Source organism: Vanellus vanellus (assembly GCF_965231255.1).
Source record: "Vanellus vanellus genome assembly, chromosome: 12".
Classification (NCBI taxonomy): domain Eukaryota; kingdom Metazoa; phylum Chordata; class Aves; order Charadriiformes; family Charadriidae; genus Vanellus; species Vanellus vanellus.
The window spans coordinates 11,022,812-11,048,221 of NC_138917.1; the positions used below are offsets into that span (position 1 = coordinate 11,022,812).

At 56.9% G+C, this 25,410-nt stretch overlaps 6 protein-coding genes across 8 annotated transcripts; 2 read left to right on the forward strand and 4 right to left on the reverse strand.

Moving 5' to 3' along the window:
- The first annotated feature begins 310 nt into the window (after window positions 1–310).
- Window positions 311–4,322, forward strand: VPS4A (vacuolar protein sorting 4 homolog A). The gene is made up of 11 exons (XM_082489130.1): window positions 311–421; window positions 923–1,034; window positions 1,146–1,293; window positions 1,401–1,462; window positions 1,747–1,866; window positions 2,047–2,203; window positions 2,569–2,717; window positions 2,875–2,956; window positions 3,066–3,285; window positions 3,411–3,551; window positions 3,885–4,322. Exons 1-11 carry the CDS (start codon window positions 401–403, stop codon window positions 3,984–3,986), a joined length of 1,314 nt encoding a protein of 437 aa, XP_082345256.1. The 5' UTR covers window positions 311–400; the 3' UTR covers window positions 3,987–4,322.
- A 111-nt stretch (window positions 4,323–4,433) lies between these two features.
- On the reverse strand, window positions 4,434–6,200 carry PDF (peptide deformylase, mitochondrial). The gene is made up of 2 exons (XM_082489131.1): window positions 5,493–6,200; window positions 4,434–5,266 (listed from the first exon to the last, which is right to left on the reverse strand). The coding sequence occupies exons 1-2, from the start codon at window positions 6,052–6,054 to the stop codon at window positions 5,109–5,111; spliced, it is 720 nt and encodes a 239-aa protein (XP_082345257.1). The 5' UTR covers window positions 6,055–6,200; the 3' UTR covers window positions 4,434–5,108.
- Window positions 6,201–6,209: 9 nt separating this feature from the next.
- Window positions 6,210–9,564, reverse strand: COG8 (component of oligomeric golgi complex 8; the record flags this gene model as incomplete). The annotated part of the gene is made up of 5 exons (XM_082489129.1): window positions 6,210–6,504; window positions 6,683–6,851; window positions 7,769–8,587; window positions 8,664–8,871; window positions 9,251–9,564. 5 exons carry the CDS (start codon window positions 9,562–9,564, stop codon window positions 6,266–6,268), a joined length of 1,749 nt encoding a protein of 582 aa, XP_082345255.1. The 3' UTR covers window positions 6,210–6,265.
- Window positions 9,565–9,639: 75 nt separating this feature from the next.
- NIP7 (nucleolar pre-rRNA processing protein NIP7) lies at window positions 9,640–10,865 on the forward strand. Its single transcript, XM_082489194.1, has 5 exons — window positions 9,640–9,729; window positions 9,882–9,968; window positions 10,096–10,234; window positions 10,308–10,448; window positions 10,530–10,865. The coding sequence occupies exons 1-5, from the start codon at window positions 9,674–9,676 to the stop codon at window positions 10,647–10,649; spliced, it is 543 nt and encodes a 180-aa protein (XP_082345320.1). The 5' UTR covers window positions 9,640–9,673; the 3' UTR covers window positions 10,650–10,865.
- Window positions 10,866–11,223: 358 nt separating this feature from the next.
- TMED6 (transmembrane p24 trafficking protein 6) lies at window positions 11,224–14,028 on the reverse strand. Its single transcript, XM_082489252.1, has 4 exons — window positions 13,542–14,028; window positions 12,286–12,412; window positions 11,933–12,084; window positions 11,224–11,749 (listed from the first exon to the last, which is right to left on the reverse strand). The coding sequence occupies exons 1-4, from the start codon at window positions 13,740–13,742 to the stop codon at window positions 11,525–11,527; spliced, it is 705 nt and encodes a 234-aa protein (XP_082345378.1). The 5' UTR covers window positions 13,743–14,028; the 3' UTR covers window positions 11,224–11,524.
- An 840-nt stretch (window positions 14,029–14,868) lies between these two features.
- On the reverse strand, window positions 14,869–24,211 carry TERF2 (telomeric repeat binding factor 2). 3 transcript variants are annotated; one of them, XM_082489329.1, is made up of 11 exons: window positions 24,029–24,211; window positions 23,699–23,794; window positions 23,015–23,145; window positions 22,622–22,708; window positions 21,811–21,957; window positions 20,982–21,385; window positions 20,041–20,424; window positions 17,717–17,802; window positions 16,966–17,018; window positions 16,095–16,189; window positions 14,869–15,910 (listed from the first exon to the last, which is right to left on the reverse strand). In XM_082489329.1, exons 1-11 carry the CDS (start codon window positions 24,198–24,200, stop codon window positions 15,868–15,870), a joined length of 1,698 nt encoding a protein of 565 aa, XP_082345455.1. In that variant the 5' UTR covers window positions 24,201–24,211; the 3' UTR covers window positions 14,869–15,867. The 3 variants fall into 3 exon arrangements, with proteins under 3 accessions (XP_082345455.1, XP_082345456.1, XP_082345454.1); XM_082489330.1 differs by lacking the exon at window positions 16,095–16,189 and having other exon boundaries at window positions 20,041–20,268; XM_082489328.1 differs by lacking the exon at window positions 16,095–16,189.
- Between the last annotated feature and the right edge of the window lie 1,199 nt (window positions 24,212–25,410).

A 25,410-nucleotide genomic window follows, 5' to 3' on the forward strand; every position in this document is an offset into this window, starting at 1 on the left:
AGAGGGCCCAGCGTCGGGATGCTGGGGGGGGGGGGTGGGGAAGGGTGGCGCTGCGGCGTCTCTCCAACTGGTAGCGGCTGGGGCGGGGGTGGGGGTAATTCATGCTGGGGGTGGGGGGCTCATCAATGGGCACAGAAGCCCACGGGTATGGCCGCATGTGCCCACGTGTGCCCTTGTGCGTCCCCCGTGTGTGTGTGTGGGTGCGCGGGCGGGGCGAGGGGGCGTGTCCAGAGGGGGCGTGTCCCGCTGAGGCCCCGCCCCGCCCGCGGCGCAGGTGCCGGCGGGAGCCGGCAGGGGGGGCCGTGGCGCACAGCCGCAGTCGCGGGCGGTCCCGCGGGCCCCGCCGCCGCCGCCGCCGCTGGGCCGGGCCGCCCCAGGAGCGGCGACACCGGGCGATGAGATGACAACGCCCACCTTGCAGGTACGTCGAGGCGGGCCGGGCCGGGGGGTGCTGCCGGAACCGGGCTTCGGCCTGCGCCTCACCCGGCTCGGGCCCTGGCGGGGCCTCCTCCCACCCCGCTGTGAGGCCGTGGCGGGGAGGCCTCACCCGGCCCCGGTACCGGTGCGGTGCCGGCCAGGGGAAGGCCTCACCCTGCCCCGGTGCGGTGCCAGCCGAGGAACGGGCTCATCCTGCTCCGGTGCGGTGACGGTCGGGGAAAGGCCTCACCCGGTGCCTACCGGGGAAAGGCCTCAGCCTGCCCCGGTGCCAGGCCCCGCTGGGGCGGCCTCATCCTGCCCCGTGCCGTGCCGGGGCGGTGTGGAGGAAGGAGGGCCTCGTCCTGCCAGGCGCTGCGGAAGGGTCCCCGCTGGCCGCCCTGGTGCCCGACCCGTGGCCCGGCCCCCTCGGGGGTGGAGAAGGGCCTCGTCGTGCTCTGGCCCCGGTGACGCTTCCCGGTTCACACCGCTGTGCTCTCCTCTCCAGAAAGCCATCGACCTGGTCACCAAAGCCACCGAGGAGGACAAGGCCAAGAACTACGAGGAGGCGCTGCGGCTGTACCAGCATGCCGTGGAGTACTTCCTGCATGCCATCAAATGTGAGACGGGGCAGGTGTCACTCCCACTACAGCCCAGGGGGCTCCGGAGGGGGCTGTGGGGTTGCTGGCTGTGGCGCGGGGCCATGGGTGATGCTTGGGGGTTCTCTGCAGATGAGGCTCACAATGACAAGGCGAAGGAGAGCATCCGAGCCAAGTGCATGCAGTACCTGGACCGGGCGGAGAAGCTGAAGGAGTACCTGCGCAGCAAAGACAAGCAGGGCAAGAAGCCAGTCAAAGAATCCCAGAATGACAACAAGGGGTGCGTGTGGGGGTGTGAGGGCCCTCCCTGCCCAACAGTGGAGCTGGCAGGACCCTGCTGCCACACTGGGGCCAGTCCTACTCCTGACTCGTGTCGCCTCTCCCCAGGAGTGACAGTGACAGCGAGGGCGAGAACCCCGAGAAGAAGAAGTTGCAGGAGCAGCTGATGGGTGAGGGGCTGTGGCGACTGCAGTGGGCATGCTTGCGCTGGCTGGCTGGGGGGTCAGCAGAGGGATTCCCAAAAGGCCTTTGCGAGGAGTGGCTGTGAGGAGGGGGGACAGGCTGTGGGATACCCGTGAACACATTGCTGGGGTCCAGTAGCCCCTAAACCATGCTCTATGCTGAGGGGGAGTGGGGTTGTTGGGGCTTTGGTGGGGTGGAGGTGTAGGGAGGGACAGGGGCTCTGGCTCTCCCGGCTCTTGGCAGACATTGGGAACCCAGTGCCCCTTCACAGGTGCCATCATGATGGAGAAGCCCAACGTGCGGTGGAGTGATGTGGCTGGCCTGGAGGGAGCCAAGGAAGCCTTGAAGGAAGCCGTGATCCTGCCTATCAAGTTCCCACACTTGTTTACCGGTAAGGATCATGGCAGTGCCGTGGCTGCCAGTTCCCCTCAGAGAAGGTCCTGTGGGATGGCAGCTGGGGCAAGCATGTGCAGGGAGGTGACCCCAAGCAGCGGGGATGCCTGTCCCTGTGGGCCTACCCAATCTGGGCTACACAGGGATGGGGGAGTCATGACGCTGGCCTCTGTCGCAGGGAAGCGCACACCCTGGCGAGGGATCCTGCTCTTCGGGCCCCCTGGCACTGGCAAGTCCTACTTGGCCAAGGCTGTGGCCACTGAGGCCAACAACTCCACCTTCTTCTCCGTGTCATCCTCAGACCTGATGTCGAAGTGGCTGGGAGAGAGTGAGAAGTAAGTTGGCAGCAGGGATGTGCGGCCGCTGCAGGCTGGCTCCCGGCCACCCTGTTGAGGGGGTGGCAGTCCTGGAACTCTGGGCCGGGCAGGGGAGCCACCAGCATCTGTGAACTCCCATTAATGCAGATAATGGGTCCCAGGGGAGTGCATAGGCCCTCCTGAGACTCCATAGGCTGGGGATGGCCCTTCTCCGAGCATGGCACTCGCCTTCTCTGTGTCAGCACAGGGTTGCTGGGGCGGGCAGGGGCAGAAGGAGCCAGCAGTGTGTGGGGCTCCTCACCACAGGGCTGTCGGGTGCTTTGGGTGGCGTTGGTACTGTGGAGAGTCCCTGACTGGGACCCATCCCCTGTCTTTGTGCCCAGGCTAGTGAAGAACCTCTTTGAGCTGGCGAGGCAGCATAAGCCCTCCATCATCTTCATCGATGAGGTGGACTCGCTGTGTGGCTCCCGCAATGAGAATGAGAGTGAGGCAGCCCGGCGCATCAAGACGGAGTTCCTGGTGCAGATGCAGGGTATGTGGGGGATTCCGTGGTGGGATGAGCCACCGTGGGGAGGAAGGGGCCCAGGGAGAGGTGGGGAGCAGGGTGGTGGGAAAAGCTGCCAGACACCTGCGTCCCACAGTTCCCTGGGGATTGCTCTGAGCTGTCTCCCTGCTGTTTCCCTGGGCAGGTGTGGGAAACAGCAGCGATGGGATCCTGGTACTGGGTGCCACCAACATCCCCTGGGTGCTGGACGCAGCCATCAGGAGAAGGTGAGCAGGACACAACTCCCCACACCTGCTCCTGGACCTGTGGGGCTGTGCCCTGGCAGGGTCTGGCAGCATGGGGCTCACCCCCCCCACCTGCCTACATGCTCTTCAGGTTCGAGAAGCGCATCTACATCCCGCTGCCCGAGGAGGCGGCCCGGGCCCAGATGTTCAAGCTGCACCTGGGCAACACCCCACACTGCCTGACGGAGGCCAACATCCAGGAGCTGGCCCGGAAGACAGACGGCTACTCGGGGGCCGACATCAGTATCATTGTGCGGGATGCCCTGATGCAGCCTGTCCGCAAGGTGCAGTCGGCCACACACTTCAAGAAGGTGAGTGGGGGCTGCTCCCAGACGCAGGGTGGGGGTCCATCCCTGGAGTGGGGAGACCATGGCTGCTGTTGGTGCCATGGTCCGCGTCCCACCCACAAGCACGACGCTGCCTGGCTCGCCCGCAGGTCCGTGGTCCCTCCCGCACCACTCCCGGCACCTTTGTGGATGATCTCCTGACGCCGTGCTCACCCGGTGACCCGGGCGCCACTGAGATGACCTGGATGGAGGTCCCCAGTGACAAGCTGATGGAGCCCATCGTCTGCATGGTGAGTGCAGCAGCCATGGCGTGGGTCCGGGCACCTGTCCTGCTGGGTGGAGGGTGGCCCTGGCACAGCAGTGCTGCTGCCAGTTCCCTCTCCTTCCTCCAGCGCAGCCACCTCTGTCCAGGCCATGGGTTGGGCAGGGCTGTGGCTCCTGAGGGTGGATACAGCTCCTTTTGCACCCCAAGGGGGAAGTCCTCCTGCCTGCCCCCCCTGCAGTGTGCTGAGCTCCCAGGGCAGGGCTGAGCACTGGGGAGGGGCCTGGGCACCTTGGGGCAACTCCCAATCCACCCCCCCCAGTGCCCAGTCTTAGCTGCCTACCTTATCCCTGTGTTGCAGTCGGACATGCTGCGCTCGCTGGCCACCACCCGCCCCACCGTGAATGCCGACGATCTCCTGAAGGTGAAGAAATTCACGGAGGACTTTGGACAGGAAGGTTAAGGGGAAGGAGGATGGGTGTAGGACCGGGGCAGCTGTGCCGGGAGGGCCCTGCCGAGCCCCCCTGCACTGCACCGGCCGTGCCAAACAGGTTCATCTTCTGCTCACTGCTCACCCCCATCACACTGCAGCACCTGGTGGGGTGCAGGGAGCACGGTCCCGGGGGGCTGACACTACGGGGGGGGGGGGGGGTGAGGGGGGTTCGAGCACGGCCTGGGCGGCCAGGTGCTCCCCCTGGCTGTGCCCCACTCTTCTTCCTGCTCTTTTTTATTTTTTAAATTAATGCTGCTTTGGGTTCTGTCTTGTTTATATGAAAATAAAAACAATCCAAAAGCTTCAGCTGGCGCCCAGCCCTTCCCTGAGGCTCTGACTGCAGCAGGGGACCCAGCCCAGCCCCTCCACCCCCCTGGCTCTGCCTGTGCCACTGCCACCACTTGCAGGCAGGAGCCCCTTGAGCTGCTGCCCGTCCCCAGGTGGGCTGTGGGGATCCTTGTGCTCCAGCTGTCCTGGACAGGGATTTATGCCTGTGGCAGGGAAGCATGGGGCTGCTCAGGGCTTTTGCTGCCACCTGAGCATGCAGTGCTCAGAACAGCCCCAAGCCTGGGGACAGGCCCCAAGGCCTCCTGCCAGCTGGTGCCTCCCCCAGCTCCACAGCCAGCAGCCCATGTTCCCCTGTGTCCCCCCAGGCCAGACTCACCCCCGCTGCCTCCCCCCCCAGCCCCATCCTGATGGGCTGCTGCCCTTCACCGTCTCCACTGTGGCACCTCTGTCTCCACCTGCCCTGCACTGCTCCCGACAAGCCCCAGAGAGGTGGATCCTCCCCCTCACCCCTGCCCTCCCGCCATAAAATAATTTCAGGTGCAAGGTGCAGCGAGGGCAGGAAGGGCCACGAGCCGCACTGAGTCCACACAGTCTGTATTGGCTGCAATAAAGATGAGTGGGAGCCCCCCGGGGCCGTGGCTCCACGCTGCTTCTTTTGCCAGGGTAAGGATGGGCACCCAGCGCCGTGCTGAAGGGGCCCTGGGGGTTGGGCACCCACTCGGGGCTCTGACACTGCTCTGCTCCGGAGAGATGAGGCACTGGGGTAGCTGTTGGCTGGGCACCTGCTTGCCAGGGGAGCAGGCATCAGTCCAGGAGCTCCATCCAGCTGACGTTGGTGAAGGTGCGGGTGTCCATTCGGTCAATGTAGAGGATCCCATCCAGGTGGTCCATCTCGTGCTGGATGATGCGGGCTGCCCAGCCCATCGCCTCCCAGCTCACCGGCTCCCCGTGCTCGTCCACCCCTGTTGCCCGGGAAAGTGGCAGTTGGCGCAGGGGGACACACCAGGAGAGGGTGGCTGGGTGGTAAGGGGGAGAGAGAAGGGGAAGGACCTGTGTGGCAGTGGGGGGGGGGGGGGGGGCAGGTGCGGGGTCGCACCAGGGGATGGGAAGGACAGGAGCCCTCGGGAGTGCAGGCAAGAGAGGGCTGGGCCCCCCCGGGGGACCGGGCAGGACCGGTGGGGTCGGTACCGGAGACATGGACAGCCCAGTGGCGCGGGACGTAGGCAGAGAAGCCCTTGAGGCTGGCGCAGCCCTCGGGGCCGGTGACGAGGTGGGCATCGAGGACGCGGAGCGCAGGGTTAACGAGCAGGCGGAGCGGGAAGGGCTCGATGCGGTGGGCGCGGCGCAGCGCCGGCGGGTACTGGCTGCAGCGGTCGGGGGGCAGCTCGGCGGCGAAGACCCGCAGCGGTACTCCCAGCTGCGGGGCGCTCAGCCCCAGGCACGGCCCGCTCCGCAGCCCGGCCGCCAGCGCCGCCGCCAGCTCCCGCAGCTCGGGGCCGCCCAGCTTCTCCGGGGCGACGGCGGCGGCGGCGGCCCGCAGCACCGGGGCTCCCACCTGGCAGGGGGCGGCGAACGGCGGCGCGGGCGGGCCCAGCACCCGCCGCCGCAGCGCCCGCCAGTACGAGCGCTCCCGCTCGCCCCAACCCGCCGCGTCCCCGCACCCCCGGCCCGGAGGTCCCGGCCGGGCCCGTCCCCCCGCCAGCCGCCGCCCCGCCGCCAGCCGCCGCCCCGCCGCCAACGCCGCCGCCATGGAAGCCGGCCTGCGCGCGCAGCTACGGTGGCCGCGATGGGGGTGGGAAACCACGGTACGGGAGAGCGACCCCTGGCGGCGGCGAGGAGCCGCACCGCCCGGTGCAGGCAGGAGGCCCTTCGGGCAGGAATGCAGGCAGGGTCCGGGGGCTACTTCACTCCCAAAGGACGGGGGCCGCGGGGTGACACAGCCCGGCCCAGCCGCAGCCCCGCTACCCCGTGGCTGCCGGGACGTCCGGCAGCAGAGCGCCCCCAGGAGTGCTCTCCTGCTGTACGGCTGTCCCACTCTCTCCGGGCATGGCCTCCTCTTCCCCCTCTGGGCGTGGGGTGCTCTCCTGGCCCAGCTCCTCCTCTCCCGGTGCTGGCAGGAGGAAAGCCAGCGGCTCCCTGAGGGCACCCACGTCGATGCGGCCCAGGCGACCGAAGCGCTGCAGCTGGGTTGGGGGGACACCTGCCAGACAGGGAGAGGGGGCTCGAGTGGGGGCCCACGGGCAATGGGAAACACCCACAGAGGTGCCAACAGCAAGACAGGACCAGTATGTCTTGTGGGGGGGGAGCCACAGGTGCCACGGCAGCTCTGCCCCGACCCGTGGCTCTCCCGCCATGAGATGCAAGTTTTGGGGTCTTACCCAGTGCCTGAGCAATCTGTGCTGGGGGAAAGAGGACCTGGAGGCAGCGGTTGAGGTAGGGCAGCAGGTCCTCCAGGAAGGCTGTGCAGAACTGGGCAAAGAGCTCCTGCTCCCGCCCACTGAAAGCCGCCTCCTCCGCACGGTGAAATGCCAGGATGGTTTTGGTCACCTGGAGAGAAAGGAAGAGTCGTTAGTTCCCGAGAGTCATTAACTCTCCTCTCAGACAACCCCTCAACAACAGGGACAAGGAAAATCTGTGGGCTGAGGCCAGCTGTACAAAGTTCAATAAGGCTCAGTGGCAGGTCCTGCACTTGGGCAACAACCCTATGTGATGCTATAGGGTTGGGGAAAGCTGCCTGATGGAAAAGGAATACGAGTCAGCAGTGTTCCCAGGAGGCCAAACAGGCCAAGAGCATCCTGCCTGGTATCAGAAATAGTGTGGCCAGCAGGACTAGGGAAGTGATTGTCCCCCTGTACTTGGCCCTGGTGAGGTCCCTCCTCAAATACTGTTCAGTTTTGGGCCACTCACTCTAAGAAACACATTGAGGTTCTGCAGCGTGTCCAGAGAAGGGCAACAAAGCTGGTGAGGGGTCTAGAGAACAAGTCTTATGACTGAGGGAACTGAGGGAACTGGGGTTGTTTAGCCTGGAGAAAAGAAAGCTCAGGGAAGACCTTACTGCTCCCTAGAACTACGTGAAAGGAGGTTGTAGTGAGGTGGCGGTTGGTCTCCTCTCCCAAGTAACAAGTGATGGGACAAGAGGAAATGGCCTCAAGTTGCACCAGGGAAGGTTTAGATTGGGTTTTAGGAAATTTCTTTGCTGAAACAGTTGTCGGGCACTGGAACAGGCTGCCCAGGGAAGTGGTTGAGTTGCCATCCCTGGAAGTATTTAAAAGACATGTAAAGGTGGTGCTTAGGGACACAGTTTAGTGGTGGACTTGGTAGTGTTAACGGTTGGACCCTGTGATCTCAAGGGCCTTTTCCAACCTTAATGATCCTATGACTCTATCCTATGAATACTCAGGGCACAACAAGGCTGTCCCCGTGTTCTCCCAGGACAAGGCACAGTTCTGTCCCCGGCACCTCACCTCGCCAAGCGCGTCCTCCAGGCAGGCGGTGACATCCTGGGCCAGGGCGATGGGGCAGCAGAGCCGCAGGTCATTGAAGGCGACGAGAAGGCCATTGAGGAAACAGGCGAGGGGCGGGAAGTCCAGCAGCACCATGGGTGGCTGCAGCGTCCCCGGCTGGGTCGCAGGGACTGGCACCCCTGCACTGCCCCCCAGGACGGCAGGGGCAGAGATGAGCGTGTAGGAATTCATCTCCTCCCGAAACTTCTCCACCGCCTCCTCCACCGCCTTCTTGAAAGTGGTGGCAGCCACGTGCTGGAAGAGGGGGGCCAGCTGCCCACGGAAATCAGCCCCCACCCTGCTGAAGGAGAGGCCGAAGTACATGCACTGCCCCAGCAGTGAGTCCAGGCGGCTGCCCACCCCACGCTGGAGATCGCGGTCCAGCGTCCGCAGGAACTCAGAGACCTTCTGCAGCACCCAGCCATGGAAGATGGCCCCCTCATTGAGGGCCTGCCCCTCAGGGGGCAGGAGTGGCTCCTCATCAGAGAAGATGGCACGATACTGGGTGATGATGTCGAAGAGGTGGACACGGCAGGCCTCGATGGTCTTGGTGATGTGGAAGTAGGGGTCGTTGTCAGGGATGGAGGCCTGGATGGAGCGCAGCCAGGCATCCCGCGCCTGCAAGAACTTGATGCGCAGCTCAGCCTCCGTGAAGACATCCATGCGCCGCAGGTAGCCGATGACCCGCAGGCAGGCTGGCAGCTGGATATTGGTGCGGAGCTGCTGGATGAGCTGGTTCAGCATCAGCTGAGTGGACTGGCGCACCTCGTCCACGATGCCCTGGGGCAGGAAAGAGGCCTCAGCTACAGGGGCCAGGCACAGGGCAGTGGCGGGGCAATGGCAGAGCGGGGCCTACCTGGATCACAGGGATGCTGCTGTGCTTCCTCTCCAGCCGGCGCACATAAGCAGCGAGCTCCAGTGCCTCCTCATAGTAGCCGTTGCGGACACAGGTGTCCATGAGCTGTGGGATCTCCAGGATCTCCAGGATCTCTGTGTGCCGGTTCAGCGTGAGGCTGTTCATGCGTCGGCTGCATGCGATCTCCTCGGCATCACGCATAAAGTTCCTGTGGGATACGGATGGGATCAGCATGAGGCTCTCCCCTGCAGTGAGTGTAGCCCCAGATCCTCCCACCCACGCTGGCTTCTCCCCAGCATCATTCAGAGCCTCATCCCAGTACTGCCTCTACCCCCCGTCCCACCAGACCCTGATCCTTACTGGCTCAGCACCAAGACTCGTCTCATCCTGCCAGCCTCCCCTGTCCCTAGGGCTGCTCCTGCACCCTCAGACCCTGTCCAAGCCTCACCCCATAGCAATCCTTTGTGCTCCCAACCCAGTCGCTCCACTTCTACCCGTGCCTTCCCCACCCAGGCCCCCACTCCCACCCGAGCCCTTAGCGGGGCCCACCCCTCGTGCCCTCACTGCCCCGGTCCCCGTCCCCGCACCTGCAGGCGTCCTGGAGGGCGGGCAGGCGGCCCAGCAGGCTGCCGAGGCGGCTCTCGATGCCGCCGAAGCCGCGGCCAGCGCGGCCGGTGCACTCGGCGGAGCGGATGAAGGCCCGGTAGTGCTCAAAGGCCAGGCGGCGCGTCTCCGCCCCCACCCGCGCCCGCTCCGCCGCCAGCCGCGCCGGCTCCCGGCCCAGCTCCGCCAACCCCAGCGCCGCCAGCTCGGCCACGTAGGCGGAGAGGTCGGGGCCGCCGGACCCCGCCGCCGCCGGGCCGCGCAGCCAGGCCAGTAGCCGAACCTCCTCCGCCGCCATCGCGCCGCTCTGGCCGCCCGCACTCGATGGGCCGTCGCGCCACTTCCGGTCCACAGCTGCTTCCGGTTCCTCCGGTTCCGGCGCGGCGCCGCGTGTGCGGTGCGGGGAGATGCGGCCGCTGACGGAGGCGGAGACGCGGGCGGTCTTCGAGAAGCTGGGACGATAGTGAGGGGCCGGGGACCGAAGGGCACGGGGTGGCGAGAGGATGGGGACCTTGGGGGGCCGGGCCCGGGGACCAGAGGAGCCGTGGCAGCAGGGGACCGGGGGCGGGAGAGGGGACCGGGGCCGGACTGGGCTCACCGGGTCTGTCCCCGCAGCATCGGTGAGAACATCCAGCTGCTGGTGGACCGGCCCGATGGCACCTACTGCTTCCGCCTGCACCGCGACCGCGTCTACTACCTGAGGTGAGCGGGGCCGGAGGGGGGCGGGCCGGGACGCGGCGGGCAGGGCCTGCGGAGGGCTCCGGTGCCAGCGTGCGCAGGGCTGCCGGCCTGGGAACCGCTCCAGCTCTGTTCACTGCGCTCTCCACAGCGAGAAGCTGCTGAAGGTGGCTACGAGCATACCCCGGGACAACCTAGTGTCACTGGGCACCTGCTTCGGGAAGTTCACCAAGACGCAGAAGTTCCGGCTCAGCGTCACAGCCCTCGATTTCCTTGCACCCTATGCCAAGGTGGGACACAGCCCCTCTAGCCTGCCCCCTGCCAGGCTGTCCAGCCCTTCACCACTCGGGCTTTCTCTTGCAGTACAAGGTATGGGTGAAGCCTGGCTCGGAGCAGTCCTTCCTCTACGGCAACCATGTCCTGAAGTCAGGCCTGGGCCGCATCACGGAGAACACAGCCCAGTACCAGGGTGTGGTGGTGTACTCCATGGCCGACATCCCGCTGGTGAGTGGCTGATGCAGCTCCTGTGCTTTCGAGGGCTGGGGTCTGAGAAAAACTGTATCTCACCTCCCCTTCATCCCCCAGGGATTTGGGGTGGCTGCCAAGTCTACCCAGGAGTGCCGGAAGGTTGACCCCATGGCCATCGTGGTGTTCCACCAGGCTGATGTTGGAGAGTACGTGCGGAACGAGGACACACTCACCTAAGGGATCTCAAGCATTTCTGGCCAGAATGGACCTTGTCGTGCACCGTTGGTGCAGCAGTGGCAGCTCAGGGAGCCCACCCCAAGCAGGGCAGAGACGCTGGGAGCCACCAGCGGGCAGCCCCGCACCCCCGGGGGGGCTGCTGCCAATGCAAGGAGGAGCTGTCCCCGCACCAGCCTTGCCCCTGCTATTACATAAAGCCTGTTCCTTTTCCCAGAATGCCTGTTGTCTAGTGGGGAGCCTTGCAGGGGTGGGAGGCAGCCCTCACCCCCACTGCGGGTCTCTGCCTGCCTGGATCAGTGCCTCAGACAGTGCGACACACCGGGGTGTAACTCCAGAGGGGAGAAGCACTGCATTTGGTTTGGCAGATGAGGCTGGGGGGAGGCTTGCAGCCTGTGGGTGAGCGGTCAGAGGCTGGCAGCTGAGCTTCAGGGAGGAAAGGATGGGGCAGGCAGCCGCCTGCAAGGCAGGTCTTGCTTTGCCTGGGCTTACAGAGGATGGATGGATGGATGGATGGATGGATGGATGGATGGATGGCAAGCAGAAGGCTGCGATCACTCCACGAAGTGTGTGCCAGGGGTCCCTTTATTGTGTGTCTGGTAGAAAAGGCATGTTGGGACACTAAAGACAGGCAGAGGTGTAACAAACCAATCCAGCACACAAAGCTCAGACGATCGCATCGTGCTTTTCTTCTGTCAGGGTTATTTCAGCCGAGGCAGGGCTAGAGCCAGAGGCAGGAGTGGGGTGAACTCTCCTTCCTCCTCCTTGAAGCAGGATCGGGCCTTCCCTCTTGCTCTGCGAAGGGGCAGAGTGGCAGCTTGGTTACCTGCAGGCAGCAGCAGGCTGGGCTCTGGTCCTGCCCGTGGTTCCAGGTGTTGCTAGCACTTCTGCTTGCTGGAGGTTTGCACTTTGAAGAGGCGCTTCAAGAAGTAGAGCTGCAGGACGCCCGAGAGGACAATGACACAGCTCTGAGCCATAGACCACCAGTTGACATAGTTGTAGTTGGACTCCAGGAGGAAGGAGTCGGACCCTTTCCGCATCCGGGCAAAGTTGTAGAACCGCCACATGTGGAAGATGTGGAGCTGCAGCTTCCGGATGCTGACCTGCAGGAGAGGCAGGCACTTGGCAGCAGGGCTGCAGCAGAGCTTGGGGCTGGCAGAGCTGCTCCAAGAACTGCCCACTGGGCTGAGTATTAAATTAAGCTGCAAACACCCTTCTTGGTTCCCTTGGGAGGGCATGCCCATCCCCACTGCATTGGAGAACCCTGTGGTCACCTTGACACTCACCTCAATTGCCTCCAGGGTGTTGTTCAGCTCTTTCTTCTCTTCTGGCTGCTTGTTTTCCACATTGAAGCCTTCATAGTAGACACCAAAGTTGAGATACACCTGCATGAAGCCAAAGTGGTTTTCCTGGTTGTCCAGGCATAACTGGTAGAAACCTGCAGAGAGAAATGGGTATTATTGTTCCCTGAGTAGAAGAGCTGTTGCCAGGCTGACCCCTGCCCAGCGCTCAACCCTCATCTTCCCCATTAGGTAGGTAGGGAGGCATGATCAGACCGATCAACGCTCTGGGAAGCGCTGGCTGTCTGGGCAGGCTTGGACCTGCTGCTGGGCCAGGCAGGGACTGGGGCAGCAGGGACCTGTCTCCTTGGTGAGGAAGTTGATCTGTCCTCGCACATGCTGGGAAACACCAAGCTGGAAGCCATTGGGATCGCTCGCCGTGACCAGGATGTTCCTGTTGTTGGCGATCCCTGTTGCCCGCTGGACCTAGAGGCAGGAAACACCCAAGGGGCATTTGTGGGCATGACTCTGCGCCTGGTAAACAGATGGGAGCCCACAGGAGCCCTCGTGCACAGGGCAGGGACCCAGCAGGAACCTGCCTCTACTGGGGGTTGGTTTGGGGTCCTATGGGGTGCTGCACCCTTCATTACTATGAGCTGAGGCCAGGAACAGCCTCCAGCGAGCTGCCAGCTACACATAAAAGAAAAAAACTCCACAACCCACTGCCTTGGGTAATGAATGCTGCAGTTCCCAATGCCTGATCATGGTGCTGTAGGTGCTCACAGACCCCATGTCTCTCACCCCACAGGCCCATCCTGGATTCCTGCTACCTGGATCAGCTGTTGCCGGCCACCAGAGCAGTGCCGTATTCCTGTGGGGCTGCTCTGCCGAGTGCAGAGCTGGGGGGAAGCTGCCAGTGCCAGGCACGGCCGTGCCCCGGCTCTCCTTCAACCAGCCTAGTGTAAACAGGAGATAAAAGGGCTGCAGTTTCCCTTGTGAGAAGGGGACAGAGCGCAGGGACAAGCAGATAGGGCTGTGCTTGAGACCTTCGGCGTGCCTTCCAGCTGTGGCTCAGAGCCAAGGGCTGTGGAACAGCCTCCAGCCTGCCCAACGAAGGGCAGAGCTCCCTGCAGTGCTGGGAGACCCCCAGCTCTCTGTGAGCGACCTCTGGATGCTTGGGCATGTCCAGAGCTCTAAGCACTGCCTTATGGTTTTAAAACAAATAGTTATACAAATAAATAGCATTGATGATGCCTAAGAAAGCATGGTCCCTACTTAGTCATCTAAGTGACTGCAACCATTCCCTGTCCCGACCAAGGGCCTTTCCCTCACAAGGCAAACCACCTCCACCCCAGGGGCAGCAGGTCTGGAGTTCAGCCAGCACGTGGTCTTCATCCCACAGTGTCTCCTTCCACATTAAGCCTGGTCGCAGGACTCAAGCAATGGAGGATTGCCTGCTGCAGGACCTGCCACACACTTGGAGGAGGCAGTGGGCACTAGCAGCACTGCCGCGCAGTCTGATCCAGTGCAGTCTGATCCAGCACCATCATTCCCCGACCCCATCAGCAGCTGCACCGTGCTGACAGCTTCCCAGGACACGTCACGCAGCACTCACCTCGTAGCTGAAGAAGAAGTTGCCGCTCTGGTGTGCGAACTGCCAGAAGCACTCCACGCTGCCAGCAGGGATGACGATGGCAAAGTCATAGCGATCTGCTCCACGGAAGAGGGGCTCCTGGCCAGACCCGCTCAGGGGTTCTGTCTTAGGGCAGCTTGCCGGACCCAGCAGCCGTGCCAGGAGCGCCAGCAGCAGCATCATCCTGCTTTCCAGCCTCCAGTGCTCCCTCACACCGGGGCAGGGCAGGAACGGGGACCCAAGGTGGCAGGGGTAATCATTAACTGCTCCACAGCAGCACTCAGCAGCGCTGGGGCTGGCGTCAGGAGGAGCGCAGCATATGTTCTGCTCTTCAAGGTGATCTCGGTGCAGAACAGGAGCTGGTCCAGCTCATCCATGTTAGAGCTCACCAAGCTGAGCCCTTTGCAGATGCCGAGGTTGCTGCAAAGAAGCGCCAAGGTCATCATCAGCACCCAGCACCTCCCCGCTGCACAGAGCTGGTCTCCAGCCAGCCCTGCTACCCTCGCTGACCAATGCTCTGCCAGTCTGTATCTTCTGAACAAGCAAATTAAGCAGGAAATGTTTTACTCCAAGAAAAAGCTTCCAGTTTCTCAGAGTAAAGCTTTGGGCTGCAACACCCTCCCCGCGCATCCTGGGGTAAGAGCCTGACACAGAGAAGGGAAGGTGAATGGGCTCAGACCCACACAGCAGGAATGCATCTCCTTCCACCTGGGCACAGTACAAGAATAACTAACAGGCACTGCCTCACACTGGCAAATACTGGTCCAGCTTCCAGCTCACATCAGGCCTCTCTGCCCCAGCACAGGCCTCTGCAAGCGCAGGGTGCTCCTGTCTACCCAGAGCTGCTCCCACCCCAGGGAAATGGTTTTGTAAGCAGAAGGGGAGGGAAAGGCACAGCCACAGCCAGGTGACAAGGGAAAGCTCATTCCAGCAGCTGCTGCTGAAGGACAGAGGGGAAGCAGGTGTTTCCACACAGATTTCTCCCCAGCCCTGGCTCTGTGGGAATGCAGCCAAGAGAGGCTGCTTTTAGAAAATGCCCTCATGTCTCCCCTGCCCTTTAACTTGTCCAGAAGCTTCTGCTTCATGCCTATGCCAATGCAACAGCACTTCATACCTTCAGGGCATCGCTGTTTCACCCCAAACAGCTGCCAACACAATGCCCCCAGCCCTGGCCGGCTCAGGAGGTGGATGGGGAGCCCCACATTCCTGGGGTGGTGCGTGCCCCACCGGGGCAGCAAGCAGGCAGTGCCCCAAACTGCTGCATTTCCATCCACGAAGTACAAGTTCACACTTATTACAACACTTGATATCCAACAAGACAGGAACTTTATTTTACAGAAGACCGCTTAGACATGAAGTCAAGCTTTGGCACCTGAAAGCAGAAAACAGGCAGCACCCTCAGAGATCACACACTTGCAAGGATTGCACACAGGAAGAGGATGTGACCAGGAAGAAGTGCCAGTAAGACAAGACCAAAATCAGTAAGCACTGGAACTTTTAACATGGGAGCAACCAACATTTAAGTACTGAAATGAAAAAAATAGTATTTTTTGAAGCCTCAAAGCTGGGATGGAGAAATTGGCAGTCGCAGACTAGCCATGTACAAAGTAGAAAGAAATGAAGAAAAAAACCCCCAACATCTAAGCAGATTACCTTGCCTAAATATCTTCTATTCCCCAGAAGCTCTGGGACTATGTGCTGCCTCTTTCCCACAAGGGACTGAGAGCAAACAAAAGAAACAAGGGATTCACAGTTTAGACAATTAAAACGCATTAAAATAGCCACTGACAGGATTATCCTGCCATTTGACAGCCCCCGAGCAGAGAAAACTGTCATTTCAGCAGCCCATCAGGTTGGGATTCATTCTACAAAGGCTGCAGTTTGTCAGGTGGAAAAGGAAGTCCCAATCCAGACCGTTTCCAAGCATGTGCAATCAAGCTGCGCAGTTTCTGCTGACTGCAGAAGACCTAAACCTTGCAGCTACAACTCAAGGCACAAGGCTCCTCTGTTCTTGTCAGATGTGGCTTCCATCTGCTGCAGCAGTCTTGGGTACCATGAGCCAGAGGGGCTCACCATGCCACCCTCAACACACATCAGGGGCAAGCACAGCAGCCTCCCCACTACTATTGCTCTGGTCCATCTTTCAAAAGAAAAATAAGGTTTTTGCACCGAAGGTCTCATGGGTCCCAACTTTAGAGGATTCCCAGCTTCTTCATGGTCCGCCAGCGATCCTTGATCATCACTGCTGTGCGGTTCTGGAAGGGGTATTTCTGGCAAATGGCTTTCCATCTCCCTTCTCCAAATTTCTTCACGCCCTCTTTGATCCACTCGCTCTCCTGTATTGTCCATTTCTATAAAAGAGCAGGTAAGCAGTGCTCTGTGAGTACAGAGTGCAGTTTCAGGGAAGAGCTGCATTTGGCAGAGAACTGCATTGTAACTCCTTCCTAGCACGTTAGCTTCCCTTTATCATCTGTGCTAGTAACACAGAGGAAAGTGACAGATGTCCTGTAAATAGCACACACAACACTCAATCACCTCACCGTAGATGTGCTCTCATAACTGTTACAAGTAAGAGAAGTTCTCAGCTCCAGCACAAGCTCAGGAGTAGTTCTGCTTCCCAAGCTGTAATACTGATCACATAAAAGAGGAGTTACCTTTTGATGCACCAGCAAGCATCAGAAAGTACTCACTGCCTACACCCTGCCTAACAGCAGACAAGTAGAATGCTAAAAAAAACCCAAACCCCAATCTGCAAGTTCAGGTCTGCAGATCCCCTGAATTTTTGTACTGGAGGCAAAACGCCAAATAACTGAAGCAAGCAGTTACTGGGAACAAAGTGCGATGTATGGCAGCACAAGAGCCAGCAGCTCTTTTCCTACAAGTAAGGGTAAAAGAGTTCCTAATTGCACCACACTTGTTACCTTTTCCCAGGTAACAGCTGCCATATGCGTGTCCCTCACCCAAACAAGGCGCTGAACTTCTCCAGTGCATGGGGAACTCAGCAAACCTAGTTCCAAACCATGTGCATCAAAGAAAAGGGACGTCATGCACATACCCAGTGCCTGGCATGTGGGAGGCGCACAGCTTTAGCCAACTACCAAACTGGGCTGTTTGGCACAGAGAAACTCCAGCCAGCCCTGCAAATGCAAAGACCTGCACAACTCAGATCAAGCCTGGATATTGCAAGCACCGGCCTCGGGAAGCATCACTTTCCAACCCAGTCTTCAGTGCTTCATTTAAAGCACAGCAGCAGCTCGCCCTGCTGTAGTGAACTGCAAGTTACTGAGGAAGTGGTCTCAGCAGCAATCCTCACCAATGTATTGCCAATTGTTCAATAGTTTGCTCTTCTATATGGACACATCCTGATTTCAGGCCTTACTGAAATGATTTAAGGGCTCTACATTACCTGTTTCTTGGAACCAAAGACTGTAGCGTTGTGGCTATTTGTTCCAAGTGATGCTGAAAAAAAAAAAAGGCAAGAGGATTACATTTCACCATAAGTCAGGAGGTACAGACCTCCTTGAGATACTGCCTTGGGCTTAACTGTTGAACTGTGCAGTCAGCCTACGACGAGAACATCCCATGACAGACAATGAAGCCAAATTCCTTTATCCCTCCCTTTTCTGCAGCTATAGCAAGCACAGCCTTTCTGTTTCAAGCCCCAGTTGCTTCATCTTGCTTCATTTCCAGCAAGATCTGTTTTGTTTTAAACTAGCCAATATGTCAAGAACAGAGGCATCCATCCAGGATGTATGTTGAGGATGGAATCAGACATCCATTGTCCACTCCTTTTCACCAGCTAAGCTGCGTATCTAGTTGCAAAGAGAACCAGACTGGAAAACTGATATAGGGTAAACTTAACCTGTATTTCATGGCACTAAAGCAGGAATGGGGAAAGAGCTGTATTTCCAATATTTACATCCTGTAAGCTAAGCCTGATTAATCTGACACTGGAACAGGATTTTTTGGCATGCATTTCAGTTCAGAAGTACAAAGAGCAAATATCTGAATTGGACAGCTACCTATTTTTGTGGGCTTTTAGGATTTCTGGTTTCAAAATTCAGTCACACAGAAAGAAGGTGACAAGACACTCATGAATGAGCCCCAAAACCAGGATTATCGTCAATTAACACCTGCAACAGGGGCTGTGTTCTTACCCACATCTGAGAAGAGCTCATCCTCCTCACTCCAACTGTCTTTTGCTTCTTCGCCATATGAGCTGTTCCATCTTCCTTGGAAGGACCTGAAAGCAGGCAAGCATTTACTTTGGCTACTGGCTAGGGAGAATATTTTAGGGGGAGAAGGTACAGGGCCACCTGGAGCACAGCAGGCAAGCCTGTGGTGAGTGCACAGTGCAGAGAAATGCACCCATAAAGCAATATATAAACATGTCACCACCTCCTCCACTCCCCTCTGAGGGGATGAATCCTTAAAAGCCCCTCTCTGAAGGTATGGTGTGCAATATATACTTAAATACAAGTGGTGTATTGTGTTTTCTAGCCAGCATTTGCAAAAACAAGCGACTGAGTATTAACTACACAATTAAGCACTTACAGCAGACATACACAGCGGACTTCTCAGGCCTTCGTGTATGGCACAGACTTGCCAAGAGCTCAGAGGAGAAGCCTTTAGTCTTCTGAAGACGCATTTAATTCTTACTGTTTCACTACTAACACTACCGAGGTGAACCAAGCTACAGAGGCCTCTCCGTGAGATCAAATGCCTCAGTACCATTACCTGCTTCCAATCCTCAAGCACAAACTTGTTAGATGAAGTTAAGTCTGTGAAGTTGGATCGTTGAGCACTTATTTCTTGCACATAAAAATTGGAGACCCAGCTACTAACAGATATGCACACGATTAGATTTCCAGACAGATGTCATTAGCTCCACTGCTACCATGAGCCAATTAAAGGCTTCAAGACATCCACACAAGCAGCACAGACAATAGGTCACTTTCCAAGTGAACTGGAAACCAACTTGCACAGTGGTAGGGCTGAAACTTGAGAACTGCTCAAGTCAGCATCAGCCATGCAGCAGCAGCCCCACTCCGGGCTCCTTCCCGATCTGGCACCGGCCCTTGCTTTAGGCACCCAGCACAGGATGGGAAAGCATCACACCCAAGTCACTGGGTTTGGCCCCTTCCCAGTGCAGTCAGACACAGCACTCGCTCTGGAAGAGTTCACAAAACATCATCCTATCCCCAGAATGTTCCCCAGCACCCTCAAAATAAACTCTAGACATATCGTAGGGACAGCAACATCAGCTGCAACGTACTACTGGAAAAAAGCAGCAGAGATCAAGTGTCACCACTTGCAAGTGCTTGAAAAAGTAGGAAATTAAGTAAAATTCTCAGATGACTCAAGGAAGTAGACAACATGGGGGGCCGGAAATGCCTTCTCAGCATCATCTCCGACAACTAGCTTGACCCTGAGCAAGACATGCCAGCAAGGCATCTAAGAGATTTCCCCACCATTTGCATTGATGCCAGCTACACTGCAGCACATCTCTACTTGCAGCCACTCTCCTGTGCTTCACTGATAGACAATCCATCTCTCGATAGCCAAGCTACACAGAGCACCGTGATTTTTACTGCCTGCCCTTCAAAACCAAACCTTTGCGTTCTTGACATTCTTAAGCCAGAATTAAGGGAAATTGTGGTTTATTTATCTTTTCAAAGACATCAAGCTCTCTTCAATCCTCCCAGTTTCACTCCTGGGGATCCAAAACATCATTATTGCTGCTATGCAACTTCATTAAGCAAAAGAACAGCAACTCAGACACTTAAAGCAGGAAGCTTTGTAACAGCCTTGTTTGGGCCTACAGGAGATACTCATGAGACTCTCAGCTTAAGAGTCTCATATCAGTGTTTATTTAGGCTTCTGCTGGTAAGACTACTTTGCATTTTCTGTGGGAAATCCTTATAAAAAGGAAAAAAACCCCTAACTTACCCCTGCCTCTTCTTGCAGTCATTTCAGCCGCAAGGTAAGTGATAACCCATGCTGAAGAAACAGTCAGAAAGCTACAACTAGGAGTTTCTTAACCAACACAGGTTTCAGGAAAAAAGAACTTAAGCAAGGTCAGTGTTTTATTTTCAAGAGGTGGAAAGGCGATTTTAATCTGTTCCACAAGATGCACCTACAAAAACTCTTTCCAGTTTCAGCAACACTAACCAAAGTGCAGAGAAACACATGCTACCCATGATACACAGGCTGGAATCACCTACCAATACTAATTGCAGTACCTCTGACACTGCCAATGAAAGCTGTATCATTTTCTCCTCTCCATTAACCAAACAGTAAAGTGTAAAGACAACAGAGTGTTTACTTTGCCCAGTTCCACATACTCTAGCGGACAAGGATGGTCAATGCACTCATATTGAATGAAACATACAAGGTTTTTGTTGTTCATACTACCAATGTCAGCTGCAAGCCAAAAGATTGGGTGCAGATTAGAATATAGCACAAGAGATGGACTTCATACTTGGCAGTTATAGGAGATATAGGCTGGTCATGCACTTTCTGAACAGGTCTGGAAGCAGAAGACACAACTGGCTCCTGGGAAGAGTCTGGACTCTCACTTGACTCGCTGTACTGGTGGTCTTCTTCCATGACCAGCTTGCTTATGGTCAACAAGCGTTTGCCCTTATGAGATATTTCAGGTGGGTTTGAGATCTCAGAATCTTGATTCTCCTCTTCTTTCCTCTTGGTTCTGTGGGATACAGAAGGAGACAGTTGCTTGGGGAAATAAAAGTCTGTTTCATCCAATTTGGTGAAGAGTGCATCAGAATCCTGGGAGTCCGACAGGATCTTGAAAGCTTCTCTCAGAACAGAAATCCCATACGCGGTTACAGTTCCAGAGGGCTGCCTACAAAATAAACAGAACTGAGAAGGTTGTAAAGATATCACAAAGGCGGCTCCACTTCACTGAAATCAGGCTTTTCCCCTATGGTGTGACCCTCAACATTTGGCCCTAGGGCAAAAATAAAATCTAATGAAGAGGGTATTCCCAACCCTTTGGTCCACCCTTCTTCTAAACGGTGTGGTGTACCAGGGAAGCAGGTCTTGAGAGAACACACCCACGCTCCATGTGCCACTGGACGCCTTGCTAGTCTCAACTAAGGGCTGAACCATATGGATATCAAAAGCTGCTCCACGAGAGTAAACCTGGCCGCCACTGGCTTCCCTCCCTAGTTTACAGAAGTATCACATATCTTCAGAAAAAAAAAAACAAACCACCTTAACATTTTTACTGTGATCCAGACAGAAGTATTACACTGATAGCCTTTGTGGCTTGCTTGGGCAGACCTGCTTGGGTTGGCATTCGGGGAAGTTAAGAGCTGCCTAGACAGAGCAAACTACCCCTTCAGAAGGGAACTGCTGCCACACTGCATCCACAACACAGGGCCAGATTCCTCTGCCCACCTTTCTGAGTCCCTGAAGGACACTCCTGGAAGTTCTGGAGCTGCTCCTGCTGGTTCTTTGGATATTTCCATAGGCTCTGAACCATCTTCCAAGGTATTAACTGCTGCTATTACATGCTCAGGAGTTGCTGCTGGGTCACTAGCTCCTTCCATAGGCTCAGGAGCTGCTGCAGAGTCACTAGCTCCTTCCATAGGATCAGGAGCTGCAAGGTCATCTTCCCTTTCTGCAGGGTTGGAAGCTCCCTCCAGATCTTTTGCTGTTTCTGCAGGCTCTGGAGAGCAGTTTTCCCTTCCTGAGGGCTCCAGAGCTGCTGCCTGGTCCTTTGGCCAATTTGCAGACTCAGGAGCCACCGATGAGTATTTTGGTTCTTCGGCATGTTCTGAATTCAAAGTCTTTTTTATTATCTTGGAGAGAGAAAAAGCATGTAACCATTATAAAGGTGATTCCCTGTACTATCATCCAATTTTATCCCCTCCCAAAGGCATTTTAAGCTTCTACTTGCAGTTCAATCGGCACCATGTACAGAGTTCAGGTCTAGCAATTAAAACTTGTTACACGGACTGAAAAATGTGTTCAACTGTCTAAACCTTTTAGGAATGGACTGAATTTAAAGTATTTTGGATTTAACCCACTGTTAATTAGGTGCCCAAGCCCTAACTCATTACTGGCACAGAAGGCACACAGAAGCCAAATCACTGTAATTTCATTGCCTCATAGCAAAATAAGTGCCAGTTTTCCCCAAGTCTGCATCTCACGCAGTTCTCCTGCTGCCCCTCACTGGGACACAAGGTGCAGGACAGGAAGCCAGGTAAGCAGGGCAGACACCTACCGTTAGCAGCAGTGGCTCTGATTCGTCCATATAGGTCTTCACGAACTGAAACATGTTCTGCTGGAAGTTCTTGTAAGAAAAGTTTTTGACCATTGGATGAGTGAAATTCTTCTCCCGGATGACAGTAAGCAACTCGTTCCTCTTTTTCTAGAGGAGAGGTAAGAATGCTCTGAATAAGTACAAGGGTATAAAAGACAACTGCAGGAGCTAGGATCTTCGTGAGGATTGGGCCTTCCGTATTTGACATTCTCCATTTACACTGACATAAGGCTGGGAAAAGCCTGGCAGAACAGGAGAGCCATCTTGTTTCAGCAACTCTGACTTGCTGCTTCCAGTGCCCAAGACACTATACTGCCTACAGAAATCAGAACAGGGAACTCTCTCTGCTTTCAGAACCAGCCCTTCTTACAAACTTGCGTTCTACATGTAAGTTTGAGTTTACCTCGAAGCTAACGATGAATGTTGCTCCCTGGAAGACTCATGAAGATACATGATGGAATATGAGTAACAGAGAGAGCTCCAAAGTGACGATCAACATGCTTTAGAAATGCATAATACTGAGGGTCCACCATTCAGGGAGGACTCTTTCCATTTCATCACCCCTACCCTGTCTCGTTATTCAGGTTTCCTGACGAGGCACGCTTCTCCGGGAAACCTTTTATGCCTGTGATACAGGTCACAAGTGCCCTCCACTCCACCAATACCCTGTAAGACATCTCAGACCACCTCCAAATATACCCACTCCCCAGTACCCTGTAGGACATATGGCACAGTCCTCAAACAGCCATCATTCATTCCAGCACAGACTCACCTGGCTTTTGGGCTCCTTCCCCATATGTCTCTTTACAATTTTTGAAGCTTTATCAAACTCTCTGTTTTTGATGCAGACAATAACAGCCTACAGAAGAAAACAAATACCAGTTTTTCAGTTGACATCAAATCGACTGTACTCTAAATTAGTTTTGGAAAAGCACGTATAATAAACAAGCACAGCATACAAGTAACAGCTTACTAACAACTTACAGAGAGAAGCAACTTCTATATTAACTGATGAAGCAGCACATACACTGAAGATATGCATTTGCAGCCAAGTCAGTACTACTGTGGTATTCTACACGTAAGGCAATTCCCACTGTCATTTACGCAAGACCTTTCTAAGGCAAAAGATGAGCAGAGCATTTATTGAAAAAGAAAAAGGTCTTACAGCTTCCTTCACCATTTTCTGAATAGTTTCCATTGTCTTCTCAGCCACAGAGAATTCTTTCTGAACGAGCTCCAGGACACCGATTGCCGATTCAAGAGGGGTGAGCTCTGAATCTTTATCGAAGGTGCAATCTAAAAGAATTAACAGGCATTGGTTTGTGAGGTGTTCACAGTGATGCATTACAGACAACTAGTTACTTGCTCAATTTCGACTGCAAATTCTAGTGCTACTGAGGATGAAGACAGGAGGAAATGGCAGGCTGACTGCAAACTGTCTAAACTGCAAGATCTTCCACCCCCACATGCAAAGCTACAAAGGCCCCACCTGACTACCAATAGCTGATCTAGGGGGAGCATTTCAGAAACTATGAGGGGTGCGTTCAGATAGCAGGTCAGTGCTGGAGCTTGGGTTTGAGTACACAGCTCTTGGCTAGGAACAACAGCCTCTCACTTGCTACAGCAGCACAATGCAGACAGGAACAGTCACGATCTCTGGCCCTTCGCCCTCTGGAGAAAGCTCCTACAACTTAAGAGCTTCATCCCAGACCTCTGCTCTGTGCAGAAACACAGCTCCTGGGAGCAGCAGGGACACAGCCACAGAACAGGCACGCTCCAACTGGGGGAGTGGGCCGCAAGCCAAGACTGGGATCTCCCTAGGGCCTTCCTGGGAGTGTTGGGGACCCACCGAGGTTCTCGCCTTCCTCAATCTGTGACAGGAGTTGCATTATGCGCAGCATCTGGGCCACCGTGGTCTCCTTCTCCAGGGGCCGCACAAGCAGCGCTGTGGGACAAGGGCAGGTTACACTGGTACAGGCCGGCCCGGCCCGACCCCAGCCCCGCTCCCCCCTCACGGCCCAGCCCAGGCCCAGCCTCCCCCAGCCCCGGCTCCCCTCACCCCCAGCCTGGGCCTGCCCCTTCCCAACCGCCCCCCCGCCATTCCCCCCCGGACTGTCCCCGCTCCCCTCTCGGCCCGTCCGCCGCCGGGACTCCCCCGGGCCCGGCCCGTGCGGCCCACCCTGCATGACGTCACGGAGCTGGCGGAAGTCGCGGTTCCTCCCGGAGCGGTAGGCCACCATAGCCTGGTGGAAGTAGAACTGCAGGACGCAGCGGTTCACCGCCTCCTCGGGGACACCGCCCCGCGCAGCCATCGCCTCTCGCCGGGCCACCCGCACCCGCTTCCCCACCATCCCGCCGGGAACTGACGTGAGGCCCGGGCGGAAGTGACGATCACGCCGCGCCGTCGCCCCACCCCCGGGGCGGTAGCGGTGTTACCTGGCAGGCGCCTACAGCTCCCGGCATGCACCGCGCCATCCCGCCGCGCCTACAGCTCCCAGCGTGCCCCGCGGCGCTCTGGCGCCCTCTGTCGGGCGAGCGGGGCGCCGCAATGCAGGTTACAAAACGCGGTCCCCGTTTCAGCGTGTCGGGGTAGAGATTATGCCGTAATTACTCAGACTTTGCGTCACGAACCAGAAGCCCCGGGCGATCCCGGCGATCCCGCGCCAGGGAGGCTGGTTTAGGCGAAGGCCAAGCAGATCCTGCAGGTGACAGATGGAGTAGTTCTCTGCCACTCCGGCATCCCTCTGTCTCGCAGGGCACATCGCTGGCACCGCTCCAGAGGCTGTCTCACCTGAGGTGGAAAAAGCACGTGAAAATTCCTCTCGCGTGAGGTTATCTGGGATACTCCCTTCCCTCCACCCCTGGCCAGCGGAGAAGGAAACGCACGTGAGAAAAATCTGTGTGTCAAATGGAAAACAGTAAAATTGGGTGGGATTTTTTTTTTTTTTTATTGGCAAACAAAGGGAGATAAAAAATAATCCGTGCAAGAAGGAAGGCTGGCTGTTCAGTCTGGGCAGCGTGACTGCCCTGGGGAACGCAAGCACAGAAAGGGAGCCGTGCGAGCGGGACGCGGTACGACTGTGTCATACAGCCAGCGAGTCACTGCCCCTAAATGTTAAGAAGGATGCAGGGAGAGATACCGACAACGGCTGTTTCCTCGGCTAAGAGGAGACGACACAGCGACATGCTTTGGTTAAAATCCTTTTCCGTATGAAATATTCATGAGCAAAATGTTTTTGCTCTTTTTCTGTCACAAAATGCAAGAACAGGTGACAGGGCTGGGACCCCTCAATTTCACCATTCTCCTCCTCAATCCAGGAGGGGCCGAACAGCCTCAGCAATAGCCTAAAACCATCTGTCCTTCCGGCCTTTCAAACTGCTCTTCTGACTAGAAAACTCCTTGTTTTCTGAAAAGCTCAGCAGCTTCTGCACCTTTCTAAGATACACAGTCGGAATCCAACTAGATGCACCAGCCCCTGTGGCAGATCCCACCAACCCAGTAAAGGTTTTAGGATTTTGAGCCATTTCATTTATTTCCGCTCAAAGGTCAGAAAAAAAGAG

Excerpts from the sequence above, each read along its gene's own strand:
- PDF (XM_082489131.1), bottom strand. The coding sequence starts at position 6,054 with ATGGCGGCGGCGTTGGCGGCGGGGCGGCGGCTGGCGGCGGGGCGGCGG. Across the intron at positions 5,267-5,492 it reads CTGGGCTGTCCATGTCTCCG|GGGTGGACGAGCACGGGGAG; the intron begins GTACCGACCCCA and ends CCCGGGCAACAG.
- TERF2 (XM_082489328.1), bottom strand. The coding sequence starts at position 24,200 with ATGGTGGGGAAGCGGGTGCGGGTGGCCCGGCGAGAGGCGATGGCTGCG. Across the intron at positions 22,709-23,014 it reads AGAAAATGGTGAAGGAAGCT|GCTGTTATTGTCTGCATCAA; the intron begins GTAAGACCTTTT and ends TTTCTTCTGTAG. Across the intron at positions 21,386-21,810 it reads CAGAGCCACTGCTGCTAACG|ATAATAAAAAAGACTTTGAA; the intron begins GTAGGTGTCTGC and ends TCTCTCTCCAAG.
- NIP7 (XM_082489194.1), top strand. The coding sequence starts at position 9,674 with ATGCGGCCGCTGACGGAGGCGGAGACGCGGGCGGTCTTCGAGAAGCTG. Across the intron at positions 9,969-10,095 it reads GACCGCGTCTACTACCTGAG|CGAGAAGCTGCTGAAGGTGG; the intron begins GTGAGCGGGGCC and ends CGCTCTCCACAG. Across the intron at positions 10,449-10,529 it reads CCATGGCCGACATCCCGCTG|GGATTTGGGGTGGCTGCCAA; the intron begins GTGAGTGGCTGA and ends TTCATCCCCCAG.
- TMED6 (XM_082489252.1), bottom strand. The coding sequence starts at position 13,742 with ATGATGCTGCTGCTGGCGCTCCTGGCACGGCTGCTGGGTCCGGCAAGC. Across the intron at positions 12,413-13,541 it reads ACTTCTTCTTCAGCTACGAG|GTCCAGCGGGCAACAGGGAT; the intron begins GTGAGTGCTGCG and ends TCCTGCCTCTAG. Across the intron at positions 11,750-11,932 it reads ACACCCTGGAGGCAATTGAG|GTCAGCATCCGGAAGCTGCA; the intron begins GTGAGTGTCAAG and ends CCTCTCCTGCAG.
- VPS4A (XM_082489130.1), top strand. The coding sequence starts at position 401 with ATGACAACGCCCACCTTGCAG. Across the intron at positions 1,035-1,145 it reads CTTCCTGCATGCCATCAAAT|ATGAGGCTCACAATGACAAG; the intron begins GTGAGACGGGGC and ends GGTTCTCTGCAG. Across the intron at positions 2,718-2,874 it reads GTTCCTGGTGCAGATGCAGG|GTGTGGGAAACAGCAGCGAT; the intron begins GTATGTGGGGGA and ends TTCCCTGGGCAG.